Source organism: Sceloporus undulatus, chromosome 3 (genome assembly GCF_019175285.1).
Source record: "Sceloporus undulatus isolate JIND9_A2432 ecotype Alabama chromosome 3, SceUnd_v1.1, whole genome shotgun sequence".
In the NCBI taxonomy this organism is placed as follows: Eukaryota; Metazoa; Chordata; class Lepidosauria; order Squamata; family Phrynosomatidae; genus Sceloporus; species Sceloporus undulatus.
The window spans coordinates 31,740,487-31,762,733 of NC_056524.1; the positions used below are offsets into that span (position 1 = coordinate 31,740,487).

The 22,247-nt window shown below is 40.5% G+C and overlaps 1 protein-coding gene across 1 annotated transcript in view; it reads right to left on the reverse strand.

Annotated features, from left to right (window-relative positions):
• CDX2 (caudal type homeobox 2) overlaps positions 1 to 22,247 on the reverse strand; it is a 33,533-nt gene that overhangs the window by 965 nt on the left and 10,321 nt on the right. Inside the window, exon 2 of the mRNA XM_042459572.1 lies at positions 9,998 to 10,143. Within this exon, the coding sequence (XP_042315506.1) occupies positions 9,998 to 10,143 (146 nt within the window). The remainder of the gene's footprint in view (positions 1 to 9,997; positions 10,144 to 22,247) is intronic.

The window sequence follows — 22,247 nt, forward strand, 5'->3', positions numbered from 1 at the left end:
ATCATCATCATCATCATCATCATCATCATCATCATCATCATCATCATCATGTGTTACCAAGTGAGTTCTGGATGACCAATGATTTAGATTCTAACATTCCAAGCAGTGTCACTTTTTAATTGTGCTATTGTGATCCTATCTACAGAAATTTCATTCAGAATTTTTATCAGTTCATTTGGAATTGCTTCCAGAGCACCTGTCACTATTAGAACCATAGTTTCCCCCCAGAAAGGTTGAATCTCAATTTTTCCTCAAATAAATTGAATCTCTAAATAATAATGGTGATCATCATCATCATCATCTCACTTTTTCAGTTCTGGAGATCAAATTTAAAACATTTAAAATGTTATTTTAAAAAGCAATTCAACTATCTATAGAATTAAAACCATTTAAAAATTCATTAGTATGTGCTTTATAGCTGGGATGTCATATGTTGTGGACTTCAGCTCTTTTAGTGCTTCATCATTGGCAACAATGAATGGGACTATGGAGAGTTTCATTTAAAACATTTGGAAAGCCAAATGTTCCTCACAGAAAGACTGAAAACCTAGGCATCAATGTTGCTTAACTTGGTACCTTCCAGATTTCTTGGACCACAAGTCAGCATGATCAGAAATGGCTTGTTTAGCTCAGGATAATGGGAAGTTGTTGTCTGTCATATCCGGAAAGCACCAGATTGGGGAAGACTGCTATGTATGCTTGCTTATGAATAAGGCCTGTTCAGTATAACCATACTTACTTTGAGTAAACATGCAGGGGACTGGGCTACATGAGCATCAGTTATCTCTTCCCCCTCTCCACCCTGAAAAAAGGCAAGGAGTGGAAATGTGTAGAAAGAGGGTGGATGCCTCATAAATTCCTGAGAATCTAAGCTCGCCTCTTCAAAGCAAAAAGATAAAATGTTTTCAGAGGAAGGAAGGGAAGGGACAAACTTGCTGGTTATGGAAATTAACATATTAACAATAACATGAAGTTCACATCTTCTTAGCACTTACTGTTTTAGGTTTTAAATGTAATATCTTTAAAAAGCACATGAGCTGCTTCTGAGTCACACTGATTTCAGTGGGAGAATTTTAGGCATAGAATCACAGAATCAGAGAGTTGGAAGGGACCTCAAGGGTCATCCAGTCCAAAACCCTGCCATGCAGGAAACACAATCAAAGCACTCCCTACATATGGCCATCCAGCCAGCCTCTGTTTAAAAACCTCCAAAGAAAGAGACTCCACTCTCTGAGGCAGAATATTCTAATGTTTAAAAGCTCTTACCATCTGGAAGGTCTTCTTAATGTTTAGGTGGAATCTCTTTTTCTGTAGCTGGAATCCATTGCTCTGTATCCTAATCTCTGGAGCAGCAGAAATCAAGCTTGCTCCACCCCTCAGTATGACATCCCTTCAAACATGTAAACATGGCTATCATGCCACTCCTCAATCTTCTCTTCTGCAGGCTAAACATACCCAGCTCCCTAAGCCACCCTTGACATAGGGCATGGTTTCCAGATCTTTCATCATCTTGGTTGCCCTCCTCTGGACACTCTCCAGCTTGTTTATTCAAACGTGTCTAAAACACTGTCTGCACTCTGAGAATGAACTTTTCATGGTGTATTTAACATACTTTCCCCAGTGAACATTTAGGAAGGGGACTGTTTTGGCTGCACTGACCAGGGGGCTTTGAGAGATATAATGTTATTTTCAAGTGCTGATTCCACTCCTCAGGTGAGTTCTGAGCAAGCAAGTTCTGCAGGTTGGAAAGAGAAGTTGTTTACACACCCACCAGCCAATTGCAGATTGGGTGACAAGGTCGATCCCCATCCCTCCACTTCTAAGACAGTTTTTCATTTTTGATAAATTAGAGAAGTTTACAGCTAATGAAGTGGACTGAATTAACCTGTAATCACATAAATATACAGCTGTCACATGTAACAATTTAAAAAAATGAAAGTGAATGTTTACTTGAAGCACAAATGGACGGGTAAACATGTTAACTATATCTATGTTCAAAATGTAAGCAAGTATCCAGTTTATTGTGGAGCAAATGGCAGTGGAGAGGGGGAAGAATTTCAGATTATTATGTGAAAAGCTGAACCAATTTTTATATTTAGATACATTTGAACACACCTTTAACTGTGAACTTAGTTTTTCTGTTGCAATCAAACATCCTTAACTCACATTGGTTTATTAAAAACCTATCTCATAATCCTAATAAAGTACAGTTGTCCATAAGCATTAATATAGGTAAAAATTCAGATTTATATTTTTCAGGAAACTGTATCCAATGCCGATTTCATGGAAATGTTACTATTTCTCCATCAGCCCTAATGACTTTATTGGCTAATGGTAGGGATAGGCTATTATGAAATCATCCACCAATGACAGCCTGGAAAGGTTTCTTTTATATACTAGCCATCTCAGAATCCCCAGACCAACATGACCACTAGCCATGCTTCCTGCTGGATTCTGGCAGCTGTGGTTCTTAAAGTAAATTTTACAATATCTGCCAGTTACAGTTATGCACACATTAACACAATATGCCATAATGGAATTTTGTGTGTGTGTGTGTTAAAATATGTAACAAAATCCAGATAAGCATATCAAGCTATGCCTGTGTTTATGTAAATCACAAACAGGGAACTGATGTTCCTCTGAGGAAGCTGACCCTTACTAAATCAAGCCATGGGTCCATTGAGAGTAGCCTATCTCTCTCAATGTCCATGCCAGCCTTTCCCAACAAGGTACCCGCCAGATATGTTGGATTCATTGATTCATCCAACACCAGAGGCAGCCTCTGAATTCCAGTTGCCAGCAGCATGAACAAACAGTTGCATTTGCACTCCCAACCTGCTAAAGGATTTCCCATTGGCCACAATATGAACAGAATTATGAATGAGACAAGCCTGTGATCTGTTCTACCATGATTCTGCTTATGTTCCTAATGCACCTGAAGAGCATCTGATGGGGAGGAGCAGTGTACATTCACTCAGAAGCAACATTCTATGGTTTCATATAGAAATCTTACCTATCACCTCCTAGAGACACCAGGGATTAAGCCAGTGCTCTACCCCTGAAGTGTGGCACCTGCCTGATTAAACATTTCCAAGCCTTGACTACAACATCAGGACTGCAAGCCTATGCATACCTACTTGGAAGTAACTCTCATTAAACCATTGAATCCATATAGATAGGACTGAGATATGTAAATCACACATAAGGTGTGGTGATATGGTGTTTTTTAGTGCCTTAGACTAAATTGTAGGTTAGATTCTGTTATGGGGGAAGAGATATGAGGCACATATAATTTCAGCAGATTCGTAGAATTCAGTGAAAAAAAAGGACGGTAGTTTAATTTGACCCTTTTTTTTTTTTTGAACTATAATTCTCAGAATCTCCCAGCCAGCATGGTCATTCTCTTTGATGCCTGGAAGATTTTTGGGAATTATAGTGAGGGGTATAGCTAGAGGGCATTGCCACACTCAGAAAAGAATTCTGTTTCACCAATGAACTTTTCCTTCAGTCTCAAAATTTCTAGAATTCCAGAGTGAGACACTGAAAATCCTTCGCACTTGGAACTCTTACATTTGCAGTGCTTGCATTCCTTGGGAAACTTTGCCTATCCTCTTCCTTTGAATGGCTAAACTGCATTTATAAATGCCCAACTGAAGTTACTGCATTGACAGAAATTTAGGGACTGAAGGAAAATTTCATTTGAGGGGCAGAAATTCTTATTTGGGGGAGCAATACCCTCATTTTGACTACCTAGAAGCTTGAAATTGAAGGTTGATTTTTTTAAATGACTTTTGACAAGTCCTGTTATCATCATAGCACTACAAGAAGTGGCACAATTCTAGTCATAAACATATAAACCTCAATTCTATTAATCCTGATTAGAGCAGAAGCACCTATATGTTGTACCTATATGTTGACTCAATATTCAGCAGTTGACTACTCTAACTGTGACAAACCAATAGGATCCCAGCCATTGTTTCCTGCCCCTCAACTTGGTTTAAAGTTATGTGATGTGTGGTAAACCACACATTCTTTCTGGACTGGTTTGGATAAAGACCATGCTTGGTTTAGCTGTCAAAGCGAGAGCAATTCCATTATCTAATTGGTATGTGATTATCATTGGTTATCATTTTGAGGCAAGGGTGGGCCAAATTCAATTTTAGAAAAATTCTTGGTGGGTTCATGCCAGTGGTGAGTGAAGCCATAGGCAAAAAGGAGCAGCAAAAATGCCAGCATATTTTAGTTTAAAGCTTCTACAGTGTCAGTAGAAAATCCTTGGGAAAGGCATTTCAAACTTTAAGAATGAGAAAATTACATACAAATGTAAGGATTTAATCAAATGATGATCATCAAGGGGAAAAGGGTACAGTCGTCCAAGAGACTCCATTGGTTTAGACTGGAGCCAAGGAGGGCTGGATAATAGTTGAGGCACTTCTTTCCTCCTTTAAAGGAAATGACTTACTTGGGGTGGAAGGCTGAAGCTATTTGATATTTAGGATCAGAAGTTGTCAGTGCTGACTGGAGGCACTTTGGATGTCTGCTTTAAAATCTGGAATCTGGACACTCTGTTGTTGTGTGCCTTCAAGTAGTTTCTCACTTATAGTGATACTGTCATGGCATTTTCTTGGCAAGATTTGTTCAGAGGAGATTTGCCATTGCCTTCCCCTGAGGGAAGTGGGTTTCATGGCTGAGCTGGGAATTGAACCCTGGTCTCCAGAATTGTAGTCCAACACACAAATCATTACGCCACTCTGGGTCACAATTCAAAACCCAACGGACATGGAAATCACCAGCCCTCACTCAAAGTTGTTTGTCTGACAACACTAGTGTGGCTTTAGAATCATTTGCATGCGATAGAACTTTTGTCCAAAAAGGAGGAAGTTTTTTTCTTCTCTTTTCTTTTAAAGAATGTGCATTCTCAAGAAGAGAGACACTAATGAAAAATTCAAGAAGGCAAGAATTTAGAGGGTGAATCACCCTTTTATATCCCAAATAGGGCAACAGCAGCAAAAAACTAAGAGAGACAAGCTGATTCTGTGTAGCCTTTGTGAGTATAGAAACCAGTGCAGGAAATATTAAAACACTAAGTGAGAGAGGGAAAGAGCAAAGGCATTATTCACGTAGGAACCTGACTCAGGAAATTCAAGGACACCTGGAACAGGAGCGGTAGAAATGCAAGCCTCTTGGACTTTGAGAACTAAGGTGTGCAGATTTTGCAACAGCCTGAGACAACAGAAGGGCTAGAATCTCTCTTCTGATAACTGGAAAGGGAGAAATAAACATCTCTCCTGGACATCTGAGTATACAAAGCAGTTCAACAATCCATTATTCAAACTGGATTAACTGGCATACTTGGACTTAAGATGTTTGTTCCAAACACCTCTCTCTATATATGTGGATACAAATTCATAAATTCCATAAAGATCTAAGCATTGTGAAAGTTTCCAATCCTCCAATATCTTCTTTTGGAAAATTTGGCAATCAGAGTGCTGTACATACATTCTTTCAATGATCCCAGCTACAGCTATATAAATTCACCAATTACATATTTGTACCATATTACAGAAGGGTGGGGGGCTAAGAAAGAATAGTAGTTCATTGCATCTAAACTGTAGAAATAATGCAGTTTGACATCACTTTAACTGCCATGGCTCCATCCTACAGAATCCTAGGATTTGTAGTTTTATGAGGCACCAGCAAAAGGCCAAAGGCTTTGTCAAACTACAAATCCCAGGATTCCATAGCATTGAGCTAAGAGGTGTCAAACTGCATTATTTCTACAGTGTAGATGCAACCATAGTGAGCTAGTTATGGGACGTCATGTTTTAACAAAGGATTTTCTGACTCCTTGTTTATCTACTCTTAACCATTACACTACATTATAACCTACAGTGATAAAGAAAATAATTCATTTTCTGACAGACCATGCCTTTTCAGTAACTAAATCCCCACAGAGATGGGATCATAGAAAGGCCATTCCAGATGAGATGTGCTTTCAGTAAGAGCTTTGCATGGTATGGAAGGACAGAATGTTTCATGCATGCACTAGATCCAAGTTTTCATCCAAGCACTACATTTCATTTGTTTCTGGAACACAGTGTGATTGCCTCATTGGGAGATGGCCAGAGGACTAACTAATGTACTCTAGAGAAAGCCCAACCAACGAAAATGGACAACTCTAGAACAAAAGTAAAACAAAGAAAAGACTAGAGATAAGAAGGAAAAGAAGAGGGAAAAAATATTATTACTGTCCCAAATCACACTTCTGTAAATACCAATCACACTCCTCCACCCCCTTCCTAGGATCTAAATACCCCCAAGGCACCAGATCCTGTCTGATCTTGGAAGCTAAGCAGGGCCAGCCCTTGTTAGTACTTGGATGGGAAAAGGCCAATGGATACCAGGTTCTATTTTCTTTCCGAGGGAAAAATGGACAAAACCACCTTTGGGTATTCGTTGCCTAAGAAAACCCTAAGAAATTCATCAAATCACGATAACTTGACAGGTGACTTGAAGGCATGTATGTACACACACACACATACAAGCTTCCTATTTATTTGCCCAGGAACCAAATTATCTGAAAAGAAAGTGATAATGCTTATAATTCAGGACCAGATATTATCCAACATATCTGGTGGTTAGGCATGATGGAGTTGTAGTCCAACATCTGAAGACCACAGATTGCCCAACACTGCTGTATTCAGTAATGAGGGGAAATTAACATTTGATGATGCATGAAGGTGTGTTTATCTTGATTCACATCATACATTTTGTTGTTGACCCTGACATTAGAAATAGTTTCTGGGCCAGGGCTCTTGGTTGAAGCTTTAGAAAAAGGCATCTGGTTTCCAAATATCTTTGGCTTGGTCAGTGCCATTTGGAAAGTAAGGCTTGGAAACCGTGTGAAGGTCCTTCAAGTTTGGAGTGCAGTTCACAGTACTCCTGCCACTCTCCATAGAAACCTATGGAGTTACCTTCAAGATTGATGGGTTTTTCTCTTTCAAACAGGTGCTCATACATCTGTTTTCTTTGTTGGCTTTGATAGGGAAAAAACTCCTTTGCTCAGAACACACAGACAAAATGTATGTTTCTATGTAGGAAGAACCAGTGGCTTTGATGTTAGTGGAGTGCTGAATCCATCCTGGGTTTTAGTTTGAATTTTAAAGGAAATATCCAATATGCTGAAACCTGTTCCCAAAATATTTAACATTTTGGATAGCTCTTTAACATTTAAATTAAAACTCAGAACAGATTCATCACCCCACTGACATCAGAGCTACTGACTGCTCCTATATGTAAACATGCATTTTTCCCTTTGTATGTGTGTGTCCTCAGCAAAGGAATCCACTGTGTGCATAGTAACATTTGGTTGTACTACATTTAAAGAACAAATAACCTGCCAAAACTACAGAAGAAAGGGGGAAAGCCTAATTTAAAAATAAAGCAATGATAATGATAATGATGATTTCTTATCCGCCTCTCCCTATTGCTCAAGGCAAGGTACAACATAGATAAAAACTCATAAAACCATTTTAACACATTAAGTTAAAACACATATACCTATGACACATTAAAATCATCCAACATAAAATTAAAAATATAGCAATTTAAAATTCATAGTTTAAATTTATGGGATAGGCCTACTGAAAGAGAGAAGTCTTTAATACTGTTTATATATTTCTATTTAGACATTGTTTTAAAACAGTGTTAAAAACCTGTCACTTCTGGCAGACCTATCCTGTCAGTTTTATAAACTTAGAGCCAAACCACACTGCAGAAATAATCCAGTTTGAGACCACTTTTTAATTGCCCTGGCTCAGCGCTAAAGAATCCTAGAATTGTAGTTTATTGTGGCACCAGAGCTCTCTGACAGAGAAAGCTAAATATCTCACAAAACTACAGTTTCCAGAATTTCCTAGCATTGGGCCAGGGCAGTTAAAGTGGTCTGGAGTATTTCTCCAGTGTGGTTTGTACCTGAATTTTGCACCTGCCTACCTTTCAGAATTAGAAACCTAAAGGACCCTTTCACTGAGAACACAAAAAATGTCTTTAAACCTCTGTTGCAAGCATGTGTAGCTTCTGTTAGGAACACAGGAAGCTGCCATGTGTATATCTGCCTTCAAATTGCCTACTAGTACCTTAGGCAATCCCATGAATTTCATAGGGGTTTTCTTAAGCAAGGAGTACCATACTCAGATACTGTTTGTTGTGGCCTTCCTCTGAAATATAGCCTACAGCCCCTGGTATTCATTGGTGATTTCACATCCAAGTACTAACAAGCCCTGACCCTGCTTAGCTTCCAAGATCACACAGGATTTGGTGCTTTCAGGGAATTTAGGCTTTACACAGAGATTCTTATCACACTACACTGTTATAGTGCTATAGTCCAGTGAGTGTGGTGTAGTGGTTCACATGTTAGATTACAACCCTAAATACCATGATTTGATTCCCCACTTCACCACTGAAAGCCTTGGGTGAGTCACACACTCACAGCTTCAGAAAACCCAGTGATAGGTTTGCCTTAGAGTAAGCATAAGAAGTGACTTGAAAACACAACAACAATAACAACAACATTCTAGTTTAACTGCCAAGACAACATCCTATGGATTCCTGGGATTTACAGTTTAGGAAGGGGCATTTAGAATTCTCAGTCAGCTCTAATGCCTCACCAAACAGCAAACCCCACTATTCCACATGATATTGCTATGGCAGTTAAAATGGTATATAGCACTATAACAATGTCATATGATAAGGAAATAACTCAAATCATTGCTCAGTCTAGCCCATCATTGCATCATCAAGTATTGTCAACTTTGACTGACATTACTTTCCTAGGACTACCCAGAGGTCACTAGTGTTCCTTGGTGATCTCCCATCCAGATATTAACCAGGCCTGACCTTGCTAGGGTCCAAAATCAGCTAATACTGGTTATACTGAGAGTGCTATAATGTTACAACAGGATTCACCATTTGGCAATTAATAAACCCTAAGCAAACATGATGTGATTACACCAGTAATTAAAGTTTATCTTATTTTTATCCCTCATTTCAGTGAAAGAGCTTTAAAATGGGGCACAAAATTAAAAATAAAATTTAGAAGTAGATTTTTAAATCTCCCACATGGAAATGAAAGCTTCTGTTCATAATTATTGTACATCTAGCATTTTCACTCTCATTCATAGCATAGCAACAAATCTAGAGTTGTCACCTAGTGTCTACTCAGCCAGGAGTCTCAGCTACATTCTAGGTCTCTAACAAGTATACCTGCATGATAAGCCTGATTTAATTTTATTTCATACATACATCAAAAATAAAAGAAAGAAGAAAAGAGAAGAAAAGGTCTAGGGCTTAACAGCAGAGTACATACTTTCAGTGCAAAAGTTCCTACATTCAGTCTGGCTTCTGAAAGTGAGACAGGAAAGCACTGGCATCTGAAGCCCTGGATAGCTGTTCCAAACCAAAAATTCAGAAATATATGGGACTTCGGCAAATTTATCTATTTGGGCTATAACTCTACGAACCCCCTTGCCCAGTATAGAAAGTCAGCATGTTGGGTGAGTGATTCTGGGAGCTATAATCCAAATAAGTAATTTTTCCAGGCCCTGAGATGAACCAGTGGTCTACTGAAACTTGATTCATTCCTAGAAATATATAGTAGTTTGAACTTCAAAGGACTTAAGCTCATATGTTTTTATAAATTACGAGGTTTTTTCAGCACAAGCACATTGGCCTAATTCAGCCTTCTCACCTGGGTGCCCTTCGGGTGTTTTGGATCACAACTCCCAGAATTCCTCACCTTTTGCCAAGCTGGCTAGGACTGATAGGAGGTGAAGTCCAAAATATATTGACAGCCTGAATTTGGGTTTACCAATTTATACCAATCGCTGCCCCTCAAAAAAATTTTTAGCTAATAACAAAGCAGATTATGTGGGAGATTAGAGGGGGACTTGTGGGTCTTAGGTATTTTATAAGCACAAAGAACCAGCCAAAGCCACACCTGTCTCTCTGACAATCCCAAAGTAGCTGCCAGCTCAGCTTTCCTCCGAATGGTGATGTAGCGGCTGTAGTGAAACTCCTTCTCCAGCTCCAACCGCTGGTGATCTGTGTAGACCACACGGTACTTGTCTTTCGTCCTGGTTTTAACTGAGAAGAGAGATGCAGATCAGTTAAAGATAATGCACTAGCAGCATCATTTCCTTCATAAACTCTTTTGAAGATGCAGATGTAGATTACTTCGCTTGACTTTAGCTAGGCCCTTGTTTATATAAAAAATAAATACAGTATCAGTGAGTCTCTTGAAGAGCAAGGGTTTCTGGAGACAGTGAGATAAATAAACCAGTGTATACTAATTTAGAATGGGGTTTCTTAGTCTTCTACATTTTCTAAATTCAGTACCAGTTTTTGAAAGCTAGCTATTCATCACCTCCCATACCTCTGCCACTCCCCAAAAAAACAGTTTTGAACAGCTCTATCTCCTTCTTCCTCCTAGTTTAAATTATAAGCCCTCAAAAGTCTGCCTTGGAGAGGAAGTGATTTTCAAACAATGCACGCTTGTAAAAAGCAAGCAGCTGCTGGGTTTATGACCCCTAAGTTAAACACACACACACACACCTGCTCCTAAGTATGTTGTGTGAATGTGCGTGCCAGCTTGGTATATGCACAGTATATCCATCTTGACATACATGTGAGCATATATAGAGAGAATAAAGAAGTCCAGCACCACTGGGATATATGTAATTGTATTATTATAGCATTTATTGTGATTTGCACTTGTACAAACTCCTCCTTGTAGTTAAGTCCTATGGATTTTAGCCAAACCACTGACTAAACATGTGCAGCAGCAGGACAGGGGATACAATTCTCGATAAACTAGCACTTTTGAGTGTATCACTCAAAATCACTAATTCAAAGACATAGCCATATTAGTCTGAAAAATCAGTATGCAAAGGAATCTTGTAGCACCTTTGAGACAAACAAACTGAAAGAGAGAAGTTGGTAGCATCAGTTTTTGTAAACTTGAGTCCACTTCCTCAGATGGATAGGGAAGTAGATTCAAGTCTACAAAAGCTCATGCTACCAACTTCTTTCAATTAGTCTCAAAGGTACTACAAGATCCCTTTCTGTCTTGAATTCTAGGGAAGAGATTTCAGTTCTTTAGTTTACAGCAGCATGCCCATGGTACAAATTCTCCTTATATGCAGTCATTTCTATTTCAGTTGAGCTTGTGTACCAGCCATTGGGTTAGGACCATAGCACTGATTTAAGCTTCAGGTCTCTTCCACATTTTGATGCCACTTTAATAGCTCAGTCTTGTGGAAACTGCCAAAGCAGTTCAGTGCCACTACAAATCCCAGGGCTATGTAGGATGCAGCCATGGCATTTAAAGTATCAAAGTGCTATAATTGAAATAGACATCAGCAATACACACACAAACATGCACCTTTATTGTTGAATCAGTAACAACAACAAGGGGGGAGGTGTCAAATGTCCAATAATTCAAATGGATGGCAATTCCTGTGCTAATTCTAATTTCTTTTCCCCAATTTGGAATTAAATCCCAACAATAAAACTCACTTCCAGGTCATATTTGTACAAGTGAGGATTTGGACTTTGGCTGCTCTATTCCCCTCCATTATCAAATGCAGGCATAATTCAGACCATGTTTGGCCGCATTAATTCTCATTTATTTCAAGAAGCGAGGAGACAATTAAGCACATGTGTCATCCCCAGTGGCACAGGTGTTATTGCCGCTGGCATTGATTTTAATTATTTATGCAAAGTACCAACAGCGAATTGTGAGTACAGTATATCAAATTTACAACATGATCAGTAATGAAGATGCTGTACTGTTTGCTGGTAACTGCCTTCCTGATGTATTTGTGCCCAACTGCTTTATAACTTTTATTTTAAAAGTTGAAACTAAATTCATTTGTAACTATAATGTTAGAGTAATGCATTATTTAAAGGGACTGCAATTTCACCACCATCCCACCTAATGTCCCATTTAAATCTCTAGGATTTTATTTCATGTGCAGATGGTTAGACTGAAACAGAGTCAAGACCCAAAGTTCTGATCCAAGAAAAACCAGTTCTTTGCTGTGGTCTAGCTCTTTAATCCACTTGGGTTCAAAAAAGAAGGTGAGGTTTTTATCAATGGGATTTTTATCAAATCCCATTTATCAATGAAGCAAACTATAACAACAAGGCACCACATCCACAATTCAGAAATAGCTTCAACTTATTTCAGGACAGAACCAGCATGGTGTAGTAATTTCAATGTCCAACTTCAGGAGACTACAGTGTTCAAATCCCTGTTCAGCCATGGAAACCCCTTGGCGGACCTTCACAAGTCACACACTCAGTCTCAGAGGAAGGCAATGGCAAACCCCCTTTGAACAAATTATACCAAGAAACTCCCATGATAGGTTCCCCTTAGGGTCACCATATGTTGGAAGGATGTAAAAGCACACAACAACAACAAATTTCAGGAGAACTAATCATAACAAGAAGCCCATAAATGCATATATGTGTGTGTATGTGCCTTCACATGATTTTGTTATTTTTGTTATTTTAATTTTTTAAAATAACAATAACAATAATTATCTTAATCTCCTATGTGCTTTCATATGTGTATGTGACATATGGCAGCAACATGAATTTCATATGGTTTTCTTAAGCAAGGAATACTCAAGAGATGGTTTGCTAAGGCCTTTTTCTGAAATATAGCCTACTGCCCTTAGTATTCCAAGGTGGTCTCCCATCCAAACAGGTAGTTAGATAGATAGACCAACATTCAGGCACACAGAGAGGGACAGAAATGGTACATTTTGTTGCTCCAGCAGAATAAGGCCCGGGATTTATTCCAAAGCCCCCTTGAATAAGCACACTTAGCATATACACTTAATTTGCATCATTATCTCTTATTTCCAAGGTGTGTCCCCATGCCAAAGTCTAAGGCTCATGAGGGAAAATCAATTCACAAAGTCATTTTTTCACTTTCATGTGAAGTTATACAGACATATCAGTGCTGGCTAAATAAAGTGATTTTCCTTTAGCTGTGGATTCAGGGGACCCTGACCTCCCCCACCATTTTAGTCATTAAAAAATGAATATTAAAATTTATTAATATTTTTTTTAAAAAAATGACTGAAATTGTTTGAAGAAAACCACACTTGCCAATTCCAATATTTGTCTTCCAAATCAAAGCTCTCTATTACCTTGTATGTACTACTACATGGCCAGGGTTGGACTAGATGGTACTTCCAATTCTATGATTCTATGATTTGTTGAGCGATTATTTTATTTCTTCTGAATGGCTCCAAATTGTTGACTGAACTGAAAGAATGAATTGTTTGGTGGTTTTGATACCAGTAATAATAACTCCTCCAGTCCCAGGATGAGTCCCAACCAGAGTAGATCCACATACTGGATAGCAAGTCAACATTTATAATCAAAGAGATGGTTGTGTTGGTCTGTTTCAGCTTAAATAGAAGGGACTGAAGAGGAAAGAGTCTTGTAGTACCTCATGAAATGCCTCCAAAGGAATTGATAGTAGAGAAAGCACATCCAGGAAAACTCATGCTAAAATTGGGGAGGGGGGGGGGGGGAGGAAGAAATCTAGTACAGTAGTGCCTTTAGGGATGCATCTACTGTGGATGCATCTACTGTCTTTAGCTTTTGTTCCCAAAGAGGGCTGGTGCCTCACCAAACTACAAATCCCAGGATTCTATAGGATGGAACCATGGGAGTTAAAGTGGTGTGAAACTGCATTATATTACATTATAGATGCACTCTAAAGACTAAAAGAACCCTACTTAAAAATAAATTGGCCCCACAAGAATCCTTCAAATGCTTGTATAAATCATATTGATCCAACAGGTCTCCTCGAGTGGGAGTAACCCGTAGGATTGAGGCTACAACTCCTGCGGCTCCAGATGGGTTGGGTTTTCCGTGTGTGTGTGTCTCGTGGGTCTTTTGCTTCTCCTCCTTCTGGTTTAACTGAATTCAAAGACATAACTGAGTTATCAGTATGGAAAGAGAACTTGTAGCACCTTTGAGCCTAACTTCTTTCTTTCAATAACATCCCAAATCCACCAAACAGTGAATACTTTATTGGGCCAACCAAAATGCGCAATAGGCATGTTGCTAGCTTTCGAAGCTCCACTGGCTTCTGCATTAGCCAAGGTGTTACAAACCATACAGAAGGGGGGAAAATGAATATGTTACTCCTAGGCCTGCATTTTGCTATTTTTGTTCTTAATTCAGATGGTATGGAGGGTATTTCTTGCAGGTTTCAGGCACCTCCTCCTTCTGGCCATGTGGCTACTGGGAAATTCTCAAAGTCCTGGAAATTTAACCTCTATTTGCATCTTTCTTCCAGTTAGTCTCAAAGGTGCCACAAGATCTCTTTCTCTTCTGGTTGAACTGGTTCTCCTGGGCCAAACTTTCCCTTCTTTTCTTCCTTTCTTTTTATGTCCAGGAAAAGGGGGAGGATCTGAGGAGGGTCAGTCTTGCTCTGTCTGTAGGGGGTTAATGGCAAGCTGGCTGGCTGGCTGGCATGGGGTACAACAAAGCCAGACCCAAAGCCTCCCCTCTCACAGCCTGGAGACAAAAGCCTCCCTGCCAAGAAGACAAGGCTGATCAGAGGGAAGAGCCTTGGAGCCGCTGAGAGGGGACACCCAGCCCAACAATGTGCTACAAGTTGATCTTATCAAAGGCCCCAAGCCTCTCCAGAGGACCAGGCCAGGGCTGTTTGCCTTCCCTGACCTCTGGAACAAAGGGCGGCTGGCCTTTCATCCTGACCACCCCCTCCTTCAGCCTAGCATCTCATAGGAACAGGAGCAGGAGATGCCCCAAGTGCACTACCACCAGCAGCACCATTTGAATGGAGACATCTATCCCCTGGACCTCTTTCTCTTCTTCTGGGAAGGAAAGGAAAGAGCTGGAAGGAAAAAGTTCGATAATAATAATAATAATAATAATAGTAAGTAGTTCAATAATAATAAAAATAATAGAAGAAGAAATTCAATAATAATAATAGTACAGTAATAATAGAAGGAGGAGGAGGAAGAGGAGGAAGAAGAAGAAAATGAAGAAGAGTCCAAAGACAGGGCTACTGTTGAACATAAAGAAAACAAAAATAATGACAATGGAGAATCTAGACATATTCAAACTAGACAATGAAGAAACAGAACTGGTAAAAGAGTTCTCATACCTGGGATCAAACATTGATGGGAACAGGGACTGCAGCCAGGAAATCAGAAAAAGATTAAAATGGGGAGGGCAACTATGAAAGAACTAGAAAAGATCCTAAGATGCAAAGCTATACAAGTGAGCACAAAAGTTAGACTCATACAAGCCATTGTATTCTCTATTGCCATGTATGGATCAAAGAGCTGAACAATGAAGAAAGCAGATAGGAATAAAATAAATGCATTTGAGATGTGAGGCTGGAGAAGAGTGCTGAGGATCCTGTGGACAGCCAAAAAACCCAAACAAATGGGTCCTAGAGCAGATCAAGCCAGAAATCTCCCTGGAAACCAAGATGACAAAACTGAGGCTGTCATACTTTGGACCCATCATGAGAAGGCATGACTCATTGGAAGAAAACAATAATGCTAGGAAAGGTGGAGGGAAATAGAAAGAGAGGAAGGTTGCATATTAGATGGATGGACTCTATTTAAAAAGGTCACAGGTAGTAGATTATAGGAACTAAGCAGAGCAGTGGAGGACAGGAAGACTTGGAGATGTCTCCTCCACAAGATTGCTATGGGTCAAGATTGACTTGAGGCCAGTTAACTAAGAATAATAATAAGAAGAAGATCTGTTCAAGGACCCATTTGTTTGTCTTTTTGCCCCTCCACTGCATTCTCACTACTTCCCTCCAGCACAACTCAAATGAGTCGAATTTCTTCCCATCCGCTTTCATCACTGTCCAGAATGCACACCTGTAGATGTTAGTGTGGATTACAATGGCTTGTACTATTCTCACTTTAATGTTCAGAGTTAGGTCTTTACACTTCATGATCCTGTCCATTTCTTTCATAACTGCCCTTCCTAGTCTGAGTCTTCTTCTGATTTCTTGACTGCAGTCTCCTTGAACCAAGGTAAGGGAACTCCAACTATATTCTCATTGCCTAGGGTGAAATCTTGTAGTTCTTCAGTGGTGATTATTTTTGTTTTAGGGGTCTGTCTTCTCCTAATTCACTTTAAAGACATGCATCCATTCTTCTCCCCTTCTAATGGGAAGCAAGAACGAGGCTTTTCATTCAAAATATGTAAAAGGTAGGAAACAATTTCATGACTTTTGGCCTGCATCTGCACTGCAGAAATCATGCAGTTTGACAACACCTTAACTGCCATGGCTCAGTGCTTTGGAATTCATGGACTTGTAGTTTTGTGAGTTGGCCAGAGAGCTCTGGCGCAACAACTACAGATCCCAGGATTGCATAGCATAGTGCCATGGCAGTTAAAGTGGTGTCAAACCGGATTATTTCTGCGGTCAGATGCTGCATAAGAGAAGATTGGGGAAAGGCTACATGTTTTTAATTTAAATTATGAGGAAGAAACAAGATGCTGTCTCCTTTAAATTGAGTTATGGAGGGCTACCAAGAGGTTGCATGGCTTTAATCTGGAGGAACCATTACCTCTCTGATTTATATTGGCTAATCCCAACCAGACTAGACTCACTGAATCATTGGTTGACTATTGAGTCAACACATAGTTAACCCCCATTGATTTAATGCCCTCTACTTGATTTAATGCCCTCCAGTTCAGAAGAACCAATATGATTAGGCTCCAAATAAGGCAACCTTAGTGGTTAAGATGCCAGTTCTGATGATTGGAAGATCAGAAGGTTGGCTGTTCAAGGCCCATGCGCTGCATGATTGGGTGAGCTCCTGTCACTAGTACCAGCTTCTGCCAAACTAGCAGTTCGAAAGCATGAAAATGCAAGTAGATAAACAGGTACCTCTTCAGTAGGAAGTTAACAATGTTAGGTGGAGTCATGCTGGCCACAGGGCCACTGGAGTAGTCCTCTTGCTGTTAGGACTAGACATTCATGTCAAAGGATTACTTTTACCTTTAAGGCAGCCCTTGGTTCTCCCCTTCCCTTCCTACTGATCTCTTCCATTTTTAACTCAGTCGTTTAAAAACAAAACTATACTCAGTTTTAGACCCAACCCAATGGTACGCCTAGTGTAATAAAATAGAACTTGTTAGTCAACACTAAAGTAAATCTTATCGATTTCAATATGGATCTACTCTATATTGGGATTGAAATTGGATTTATACACTTGAATTTGTTAAACAACCGAGCAAAATATAAGAAGATGGAGACCTTACTATCCCCTAAATTCAGCACCTGGCCAGGGAGTACAGAGACCTCCACCTTCCCAATTCTTTAGTGAGTTTATTTACAAAACAAAGACAAGGGCTGAATATTCCCTTCAGGTAAAATTGAAGGTTATACTTGTGACAGTTACACATTTTTCTTTCAACACTAACAAAGAAAGAAAGAAAGAAAGAAGCCCAGTTTCTCTGAGCATGACCAAAATATCCTTCCTCACACCACTGAGTAACAGCCAAGGAGGATATGTCTATTATTCCTTTTGACAAGGAAGATCCTGTAAGGTTCTTGCTGAGATGAAATCCCTGGGAAAGTGGTAATACAAATGCACTAAATAAAATCAAGGGGATGAAGGCTTGAGAAGACATCTCACTGGAAGTGAGGATAATACTGGAAAACTGGAAGGCAGGAAGAAAAGAGGAAGACACGCTACAGGTGGATTGGTTCAGTCAAGGAAGCCAGGACTGCCCTGAGTTTGCAAGACCCCAGCAGGGTTGTCGACCACTAGAGCTCTTGGTGATCTCGCCTCCATAGGGTCCCCATAAGTGGAAACCAACCTGATGGCATACTGCAACAAGGAGGAGTGAGAGTGTTGCCAGGTTTTCAAAAGAGCAATAAAGGAGAGTCGAATTGCCAGGCTAACAATCAGGAAGTAGCTATTAACAAATTTATCGAATGACAGTATTGATTTCAGTTAAGCTAGCCATGCGTTTCTCTGTAAAATTAGCATATTGTTCCCATTCAGAAATGACACGATGCTCACATTTCTGTCCCCTGAGAGGACCCATAGGCCAAAATAAGGGATTATTTCTTTTTAATATCCTCTCCATTCTATATAAAAGGAAAGGCTTTCCGGTGCTCAAGTAGGGGATTTCCTTTACAGTGATTTCCAAACTCTGGTCTTCCAGCTCTTTTGGACTTCAGCCCCCAGAAGCCTCAGCCATCTTGTCCAATGGTCTGGAATTCTGGGAGCTGAGGTCCAAAATAATGTTGAAGTTGCAGCATGTTGTGTCGTTAGCTATATTTCTATTTAAACCCCATATAAATATCAGCTATGTCATTTATGTGTGCATTCAGTAGAGAGAAAGAGATTGTTTGTAGTAATACATTATAACCAATGGGGCCTAGTGATCTGGGTGTTGGACTACTACTCTGGAGACCAGGTACAATTCCCAGCTGAGCCGTGAAACCCATTGGGTGATCTTGGGCAAGTCACATTCTCTCAGCCTCCAAAGGTGATGGCAAACCTCCCCTGAACAAATCTTGCCAAGAAAACCCCATGATAGGCTCACCCTAGGAGCGCCATAAGTCAGAAAGGACTTGAAGTCCTACATGAATGTCCCTCCATCAAGACCTGAACTGAGAATAGCAACACTTTCAAAATGCAGGCTTGTGGCCAACATTGACCTCATTTTTCATTCTCCTGTATGATTTTTAACACCTTTGCCTGATGAAGAAGCCAGTGGAGCTTCAAAAGCTTGCGACATGGATTTCATTCATTTCAGTTGGCCCCATAAAGGTACCACTATTTTGTAGATTTGGGATGTTATTGTACTTTGATACACGGTCAACCAAACCATCTCTGAACAAATCTTGCCAAGAAAGCCCCATGATAGGGTCGAAAACAACTTGAAGACACACAACAACAACAGCAACAACAACAACAAATGGTATATACACATGCTGTGGCACACACACATACACACACACAGACATATAGTATTGGATGTGGAATAATATGATATGTATTTCAATACTATGTATGTGTGTGATTATACGTAGCATTTAAGTATATGATATACTAGAAGCTTGGAGACACACACACACATACACACACACATAAACACACACATAAACAAAAAGAAATTTTTGTAGCACCTTTGAGACTATCTGAAAGAAATTGGGAGCATGAACTTCCGTAGACTTCAGTCGACTTCCTCTGATGCATTGTAAACATAAGTCTGAGGAATGCATCTGAGGAAGTAGACTGAAGTCCATGAAAGCTCATGCTCCCAATTTCTTTTATTGAGTCTCAAAGGTGCTACAAGATCTCTCTAAGTACTGATTCTAGAGACTAACACAGTTGTATCTTTGAATTCTACCATATAATACATATGAGGGAGCTGGGGGTGTTTAGCCTGGAGAAGAGAAGGTTAAGAGGTGATATGATAGCCCTATTTAAATATTTGAAGGGATGTCATGTTGAGGAGGGAGCAAGCTTGTTTTCTGCTGCTCCAGAGACTAGAACATGGAACAACGGATGCAAGCTCCAGGAAAAGAGATTCCACCTCAACATTAGGAGGAACTTCCTAACAGTAAGGGCTGTTTGACAGTGGAACAAACTCCCTCGGAGTGTAGCGGAGTCTCCTTCCTTGGAGGTCTTCAGAGGCTAGATGACCATCTGTCGGGGATGCTTTGATTGTGGTTTCCTACATGGCAGGGGGTTGGACTGGATGACCCTTGTGGTCTCTTCCAACTCTACGATTCTATGATTCTATGATTCTATAAGCAAAGACTTCTTGTGGCATCTTTGAGACAAAGTGAGTGATAGAAGTTGTAGCAAGCTTTTGCAGACTTGCTACTTCCTCAGATGCAAGTCTACCAAAGTAAATGGTACAATATCTGTCTTTCAGTCTTAAAGGTGCTACCAGTTCCCTTTGCATACTGATATCCTAGGATTACACGGCTATGTCTCAGAGAGAGAGAGATTCTAGGCTTACATGGCTATGTCTCAGAGATATTGAGAGAGAGAGAGAGAGAGAGAGAGGCCAAATATTTAAATCCCACAGAAAGAGAGAAAGAGTAGTGGTTTGAGCATTGGACTAGGACTCTGGAGACCAGGTTTTGATTCCCAGCTCAGCCACTGGGTGGCCCTGGGCAAGTCACACTCTCTCGGCCTCACGGGAAGGCAATGGCAAACCTCCTCTGAACAAAGCTTGCCAAGAAAAACCCAGCATCAGTTCTCCTAAATCAGAAATGTCTTGAAGCTTGTTTTCTGCTGCTCTGGAGAACAGGACCCGGAACAATGGATGCAAGCTCCAGGAAAAGAGATTCCACCTCAACATTAGGAGGAACTTCCTGAGAGTAAGGGCTGCTAGACAGTGGAACAAACTCCCTCGGAGTGTAGTGGAGTCTCCTTCTTTGGTGGTCTTTAGCAGAGGCTGGATGGTCATCTGACAGGGATGCTTTGATTGACAGTTCCTGCATGGCAGAATGGGGTTGGACTGGATGGCCCTTGTGGTCTCTTCCAACTCTATGATTCTATGATTCTATGAAGGCACACAACAATAACAAATACTGTACATATGCATACCATACACACACACACTATTTTTCTTTCTTGCTCCAAGTCTAGCTAGTGTTTATCTGGTTGTGTAGTGAGCATTTAGTAATTCTCTCTAGCACTACACAGCTGGATAGGAACAACCCAGCTTCAATCCCGATCTCTCAAGGGAGCACTAAGGCGGCCACGACCACATTGAAGAAGGGAGAGGGGTTTTCCTCCTCTGAGAGGGGATTTTGCGCGCGCGCGCGCGCACACACACACACACACATGCACACAAAACCTCCCCAAGTAGGGACCTGGCACTTTTCAGTATTGACTGCGAAAGTGTCTGCTGGCCGGAGGGAAAGGAAGAAACAATAGCAAGGAAGAGGAAGAAAGTGTATATCAAAGGGAAAGAGGAGTTTAAAGCCCCTTCTCCATGACAGATGAGGGGATCTCCCGAAAGAGAGAAGCAAAGTAGGGAGGAGAAAGGGAAGAAAAGGAAGGACTTTTTCCGCAGGGCTTTACTATCAGGACAAGGGGGAAAAGCAGATGGACCTTGGGCGAGTTTTCTTCCAGACTCCAGTGGAGATCAGTGCAGGATGACCAGATGTCCTCCTTTTCCATGGCATGCCCTACATCCTCACCAGGAGGAATTTCAAAACGTCCTCCATTTTGAGCATGACAAAGCAGCATGGGTTTACATGGACATGAGTGCTTTTACATTGATTGACATTGGCATGAGTGGTCTATAATGCATCTGAGGAAGCAGACTAGTCTAGGAAAATCATTCACAGATATAGCCCTGTTAGTCTGTAGACTCAGTACAGAGGGAGATCTTGTAGCACCTTTGAGACTCACCAAAAGTAAGAATTAAAAGATAGACCCCTGTCAGTCTGTAGAAATAGTATGTAGAGATCTTGCAGCACCTTTGAGACTCACTGAAAGGAAGAAGTTGGCAGCGTGTGCTTTCCTAGACTTCAGTCTACTTCCTCAGGTGCATTTGGTGGAGTGGAGGCCACTAGCCACCATCGTTAAAATTGGACCTGCAACTTCATTTCCACTCACAAAGGACTTGCAATTTGTACTGACATCCTCACATGCCAATGGCATATATATGTCTGTCCCTAGGTTCCACTCCACCAAATGCATCTGAGGAAGTAGACCGAAGTCTACGGAAGCTCAAGCTGCCAACTTTCTTTCTTTCAGTCTCAAAGGTGCTACAAGATCTCTCTCTACATGATGAATGTTTGTAGTTTCTATTTGGTCATGTCCGACATTTATTTTTCTTGAGCGCCCTACATTTTGCGTGCCTGGTCCTCCTCGGCAGGGAACCCATCTGGTCCCCTTGGATCAGTGGGGCTTACTCCCAGGTAAATCATCGGTGCAAAGCTGGAGGCTGGGACTGGTCTCCTAAGGGCTAGCTAGCTTCCTATGGAGGAGAATAGAGTATTGAATCGGTTTAGATTCCTTTTTTCTTTTTCTTTTATCGAGAAGTTGCCCCACTGGGAAGGGGTAAATCACAATTGGTAAGGTACAATAATAGTAGTGCTTCTTACAGCTTATTTTAAGGGCGCAAAATTCAGCTAAATGGTATCTAAATGGAGGACGGTGGGATTGACAGCAGAATATCTC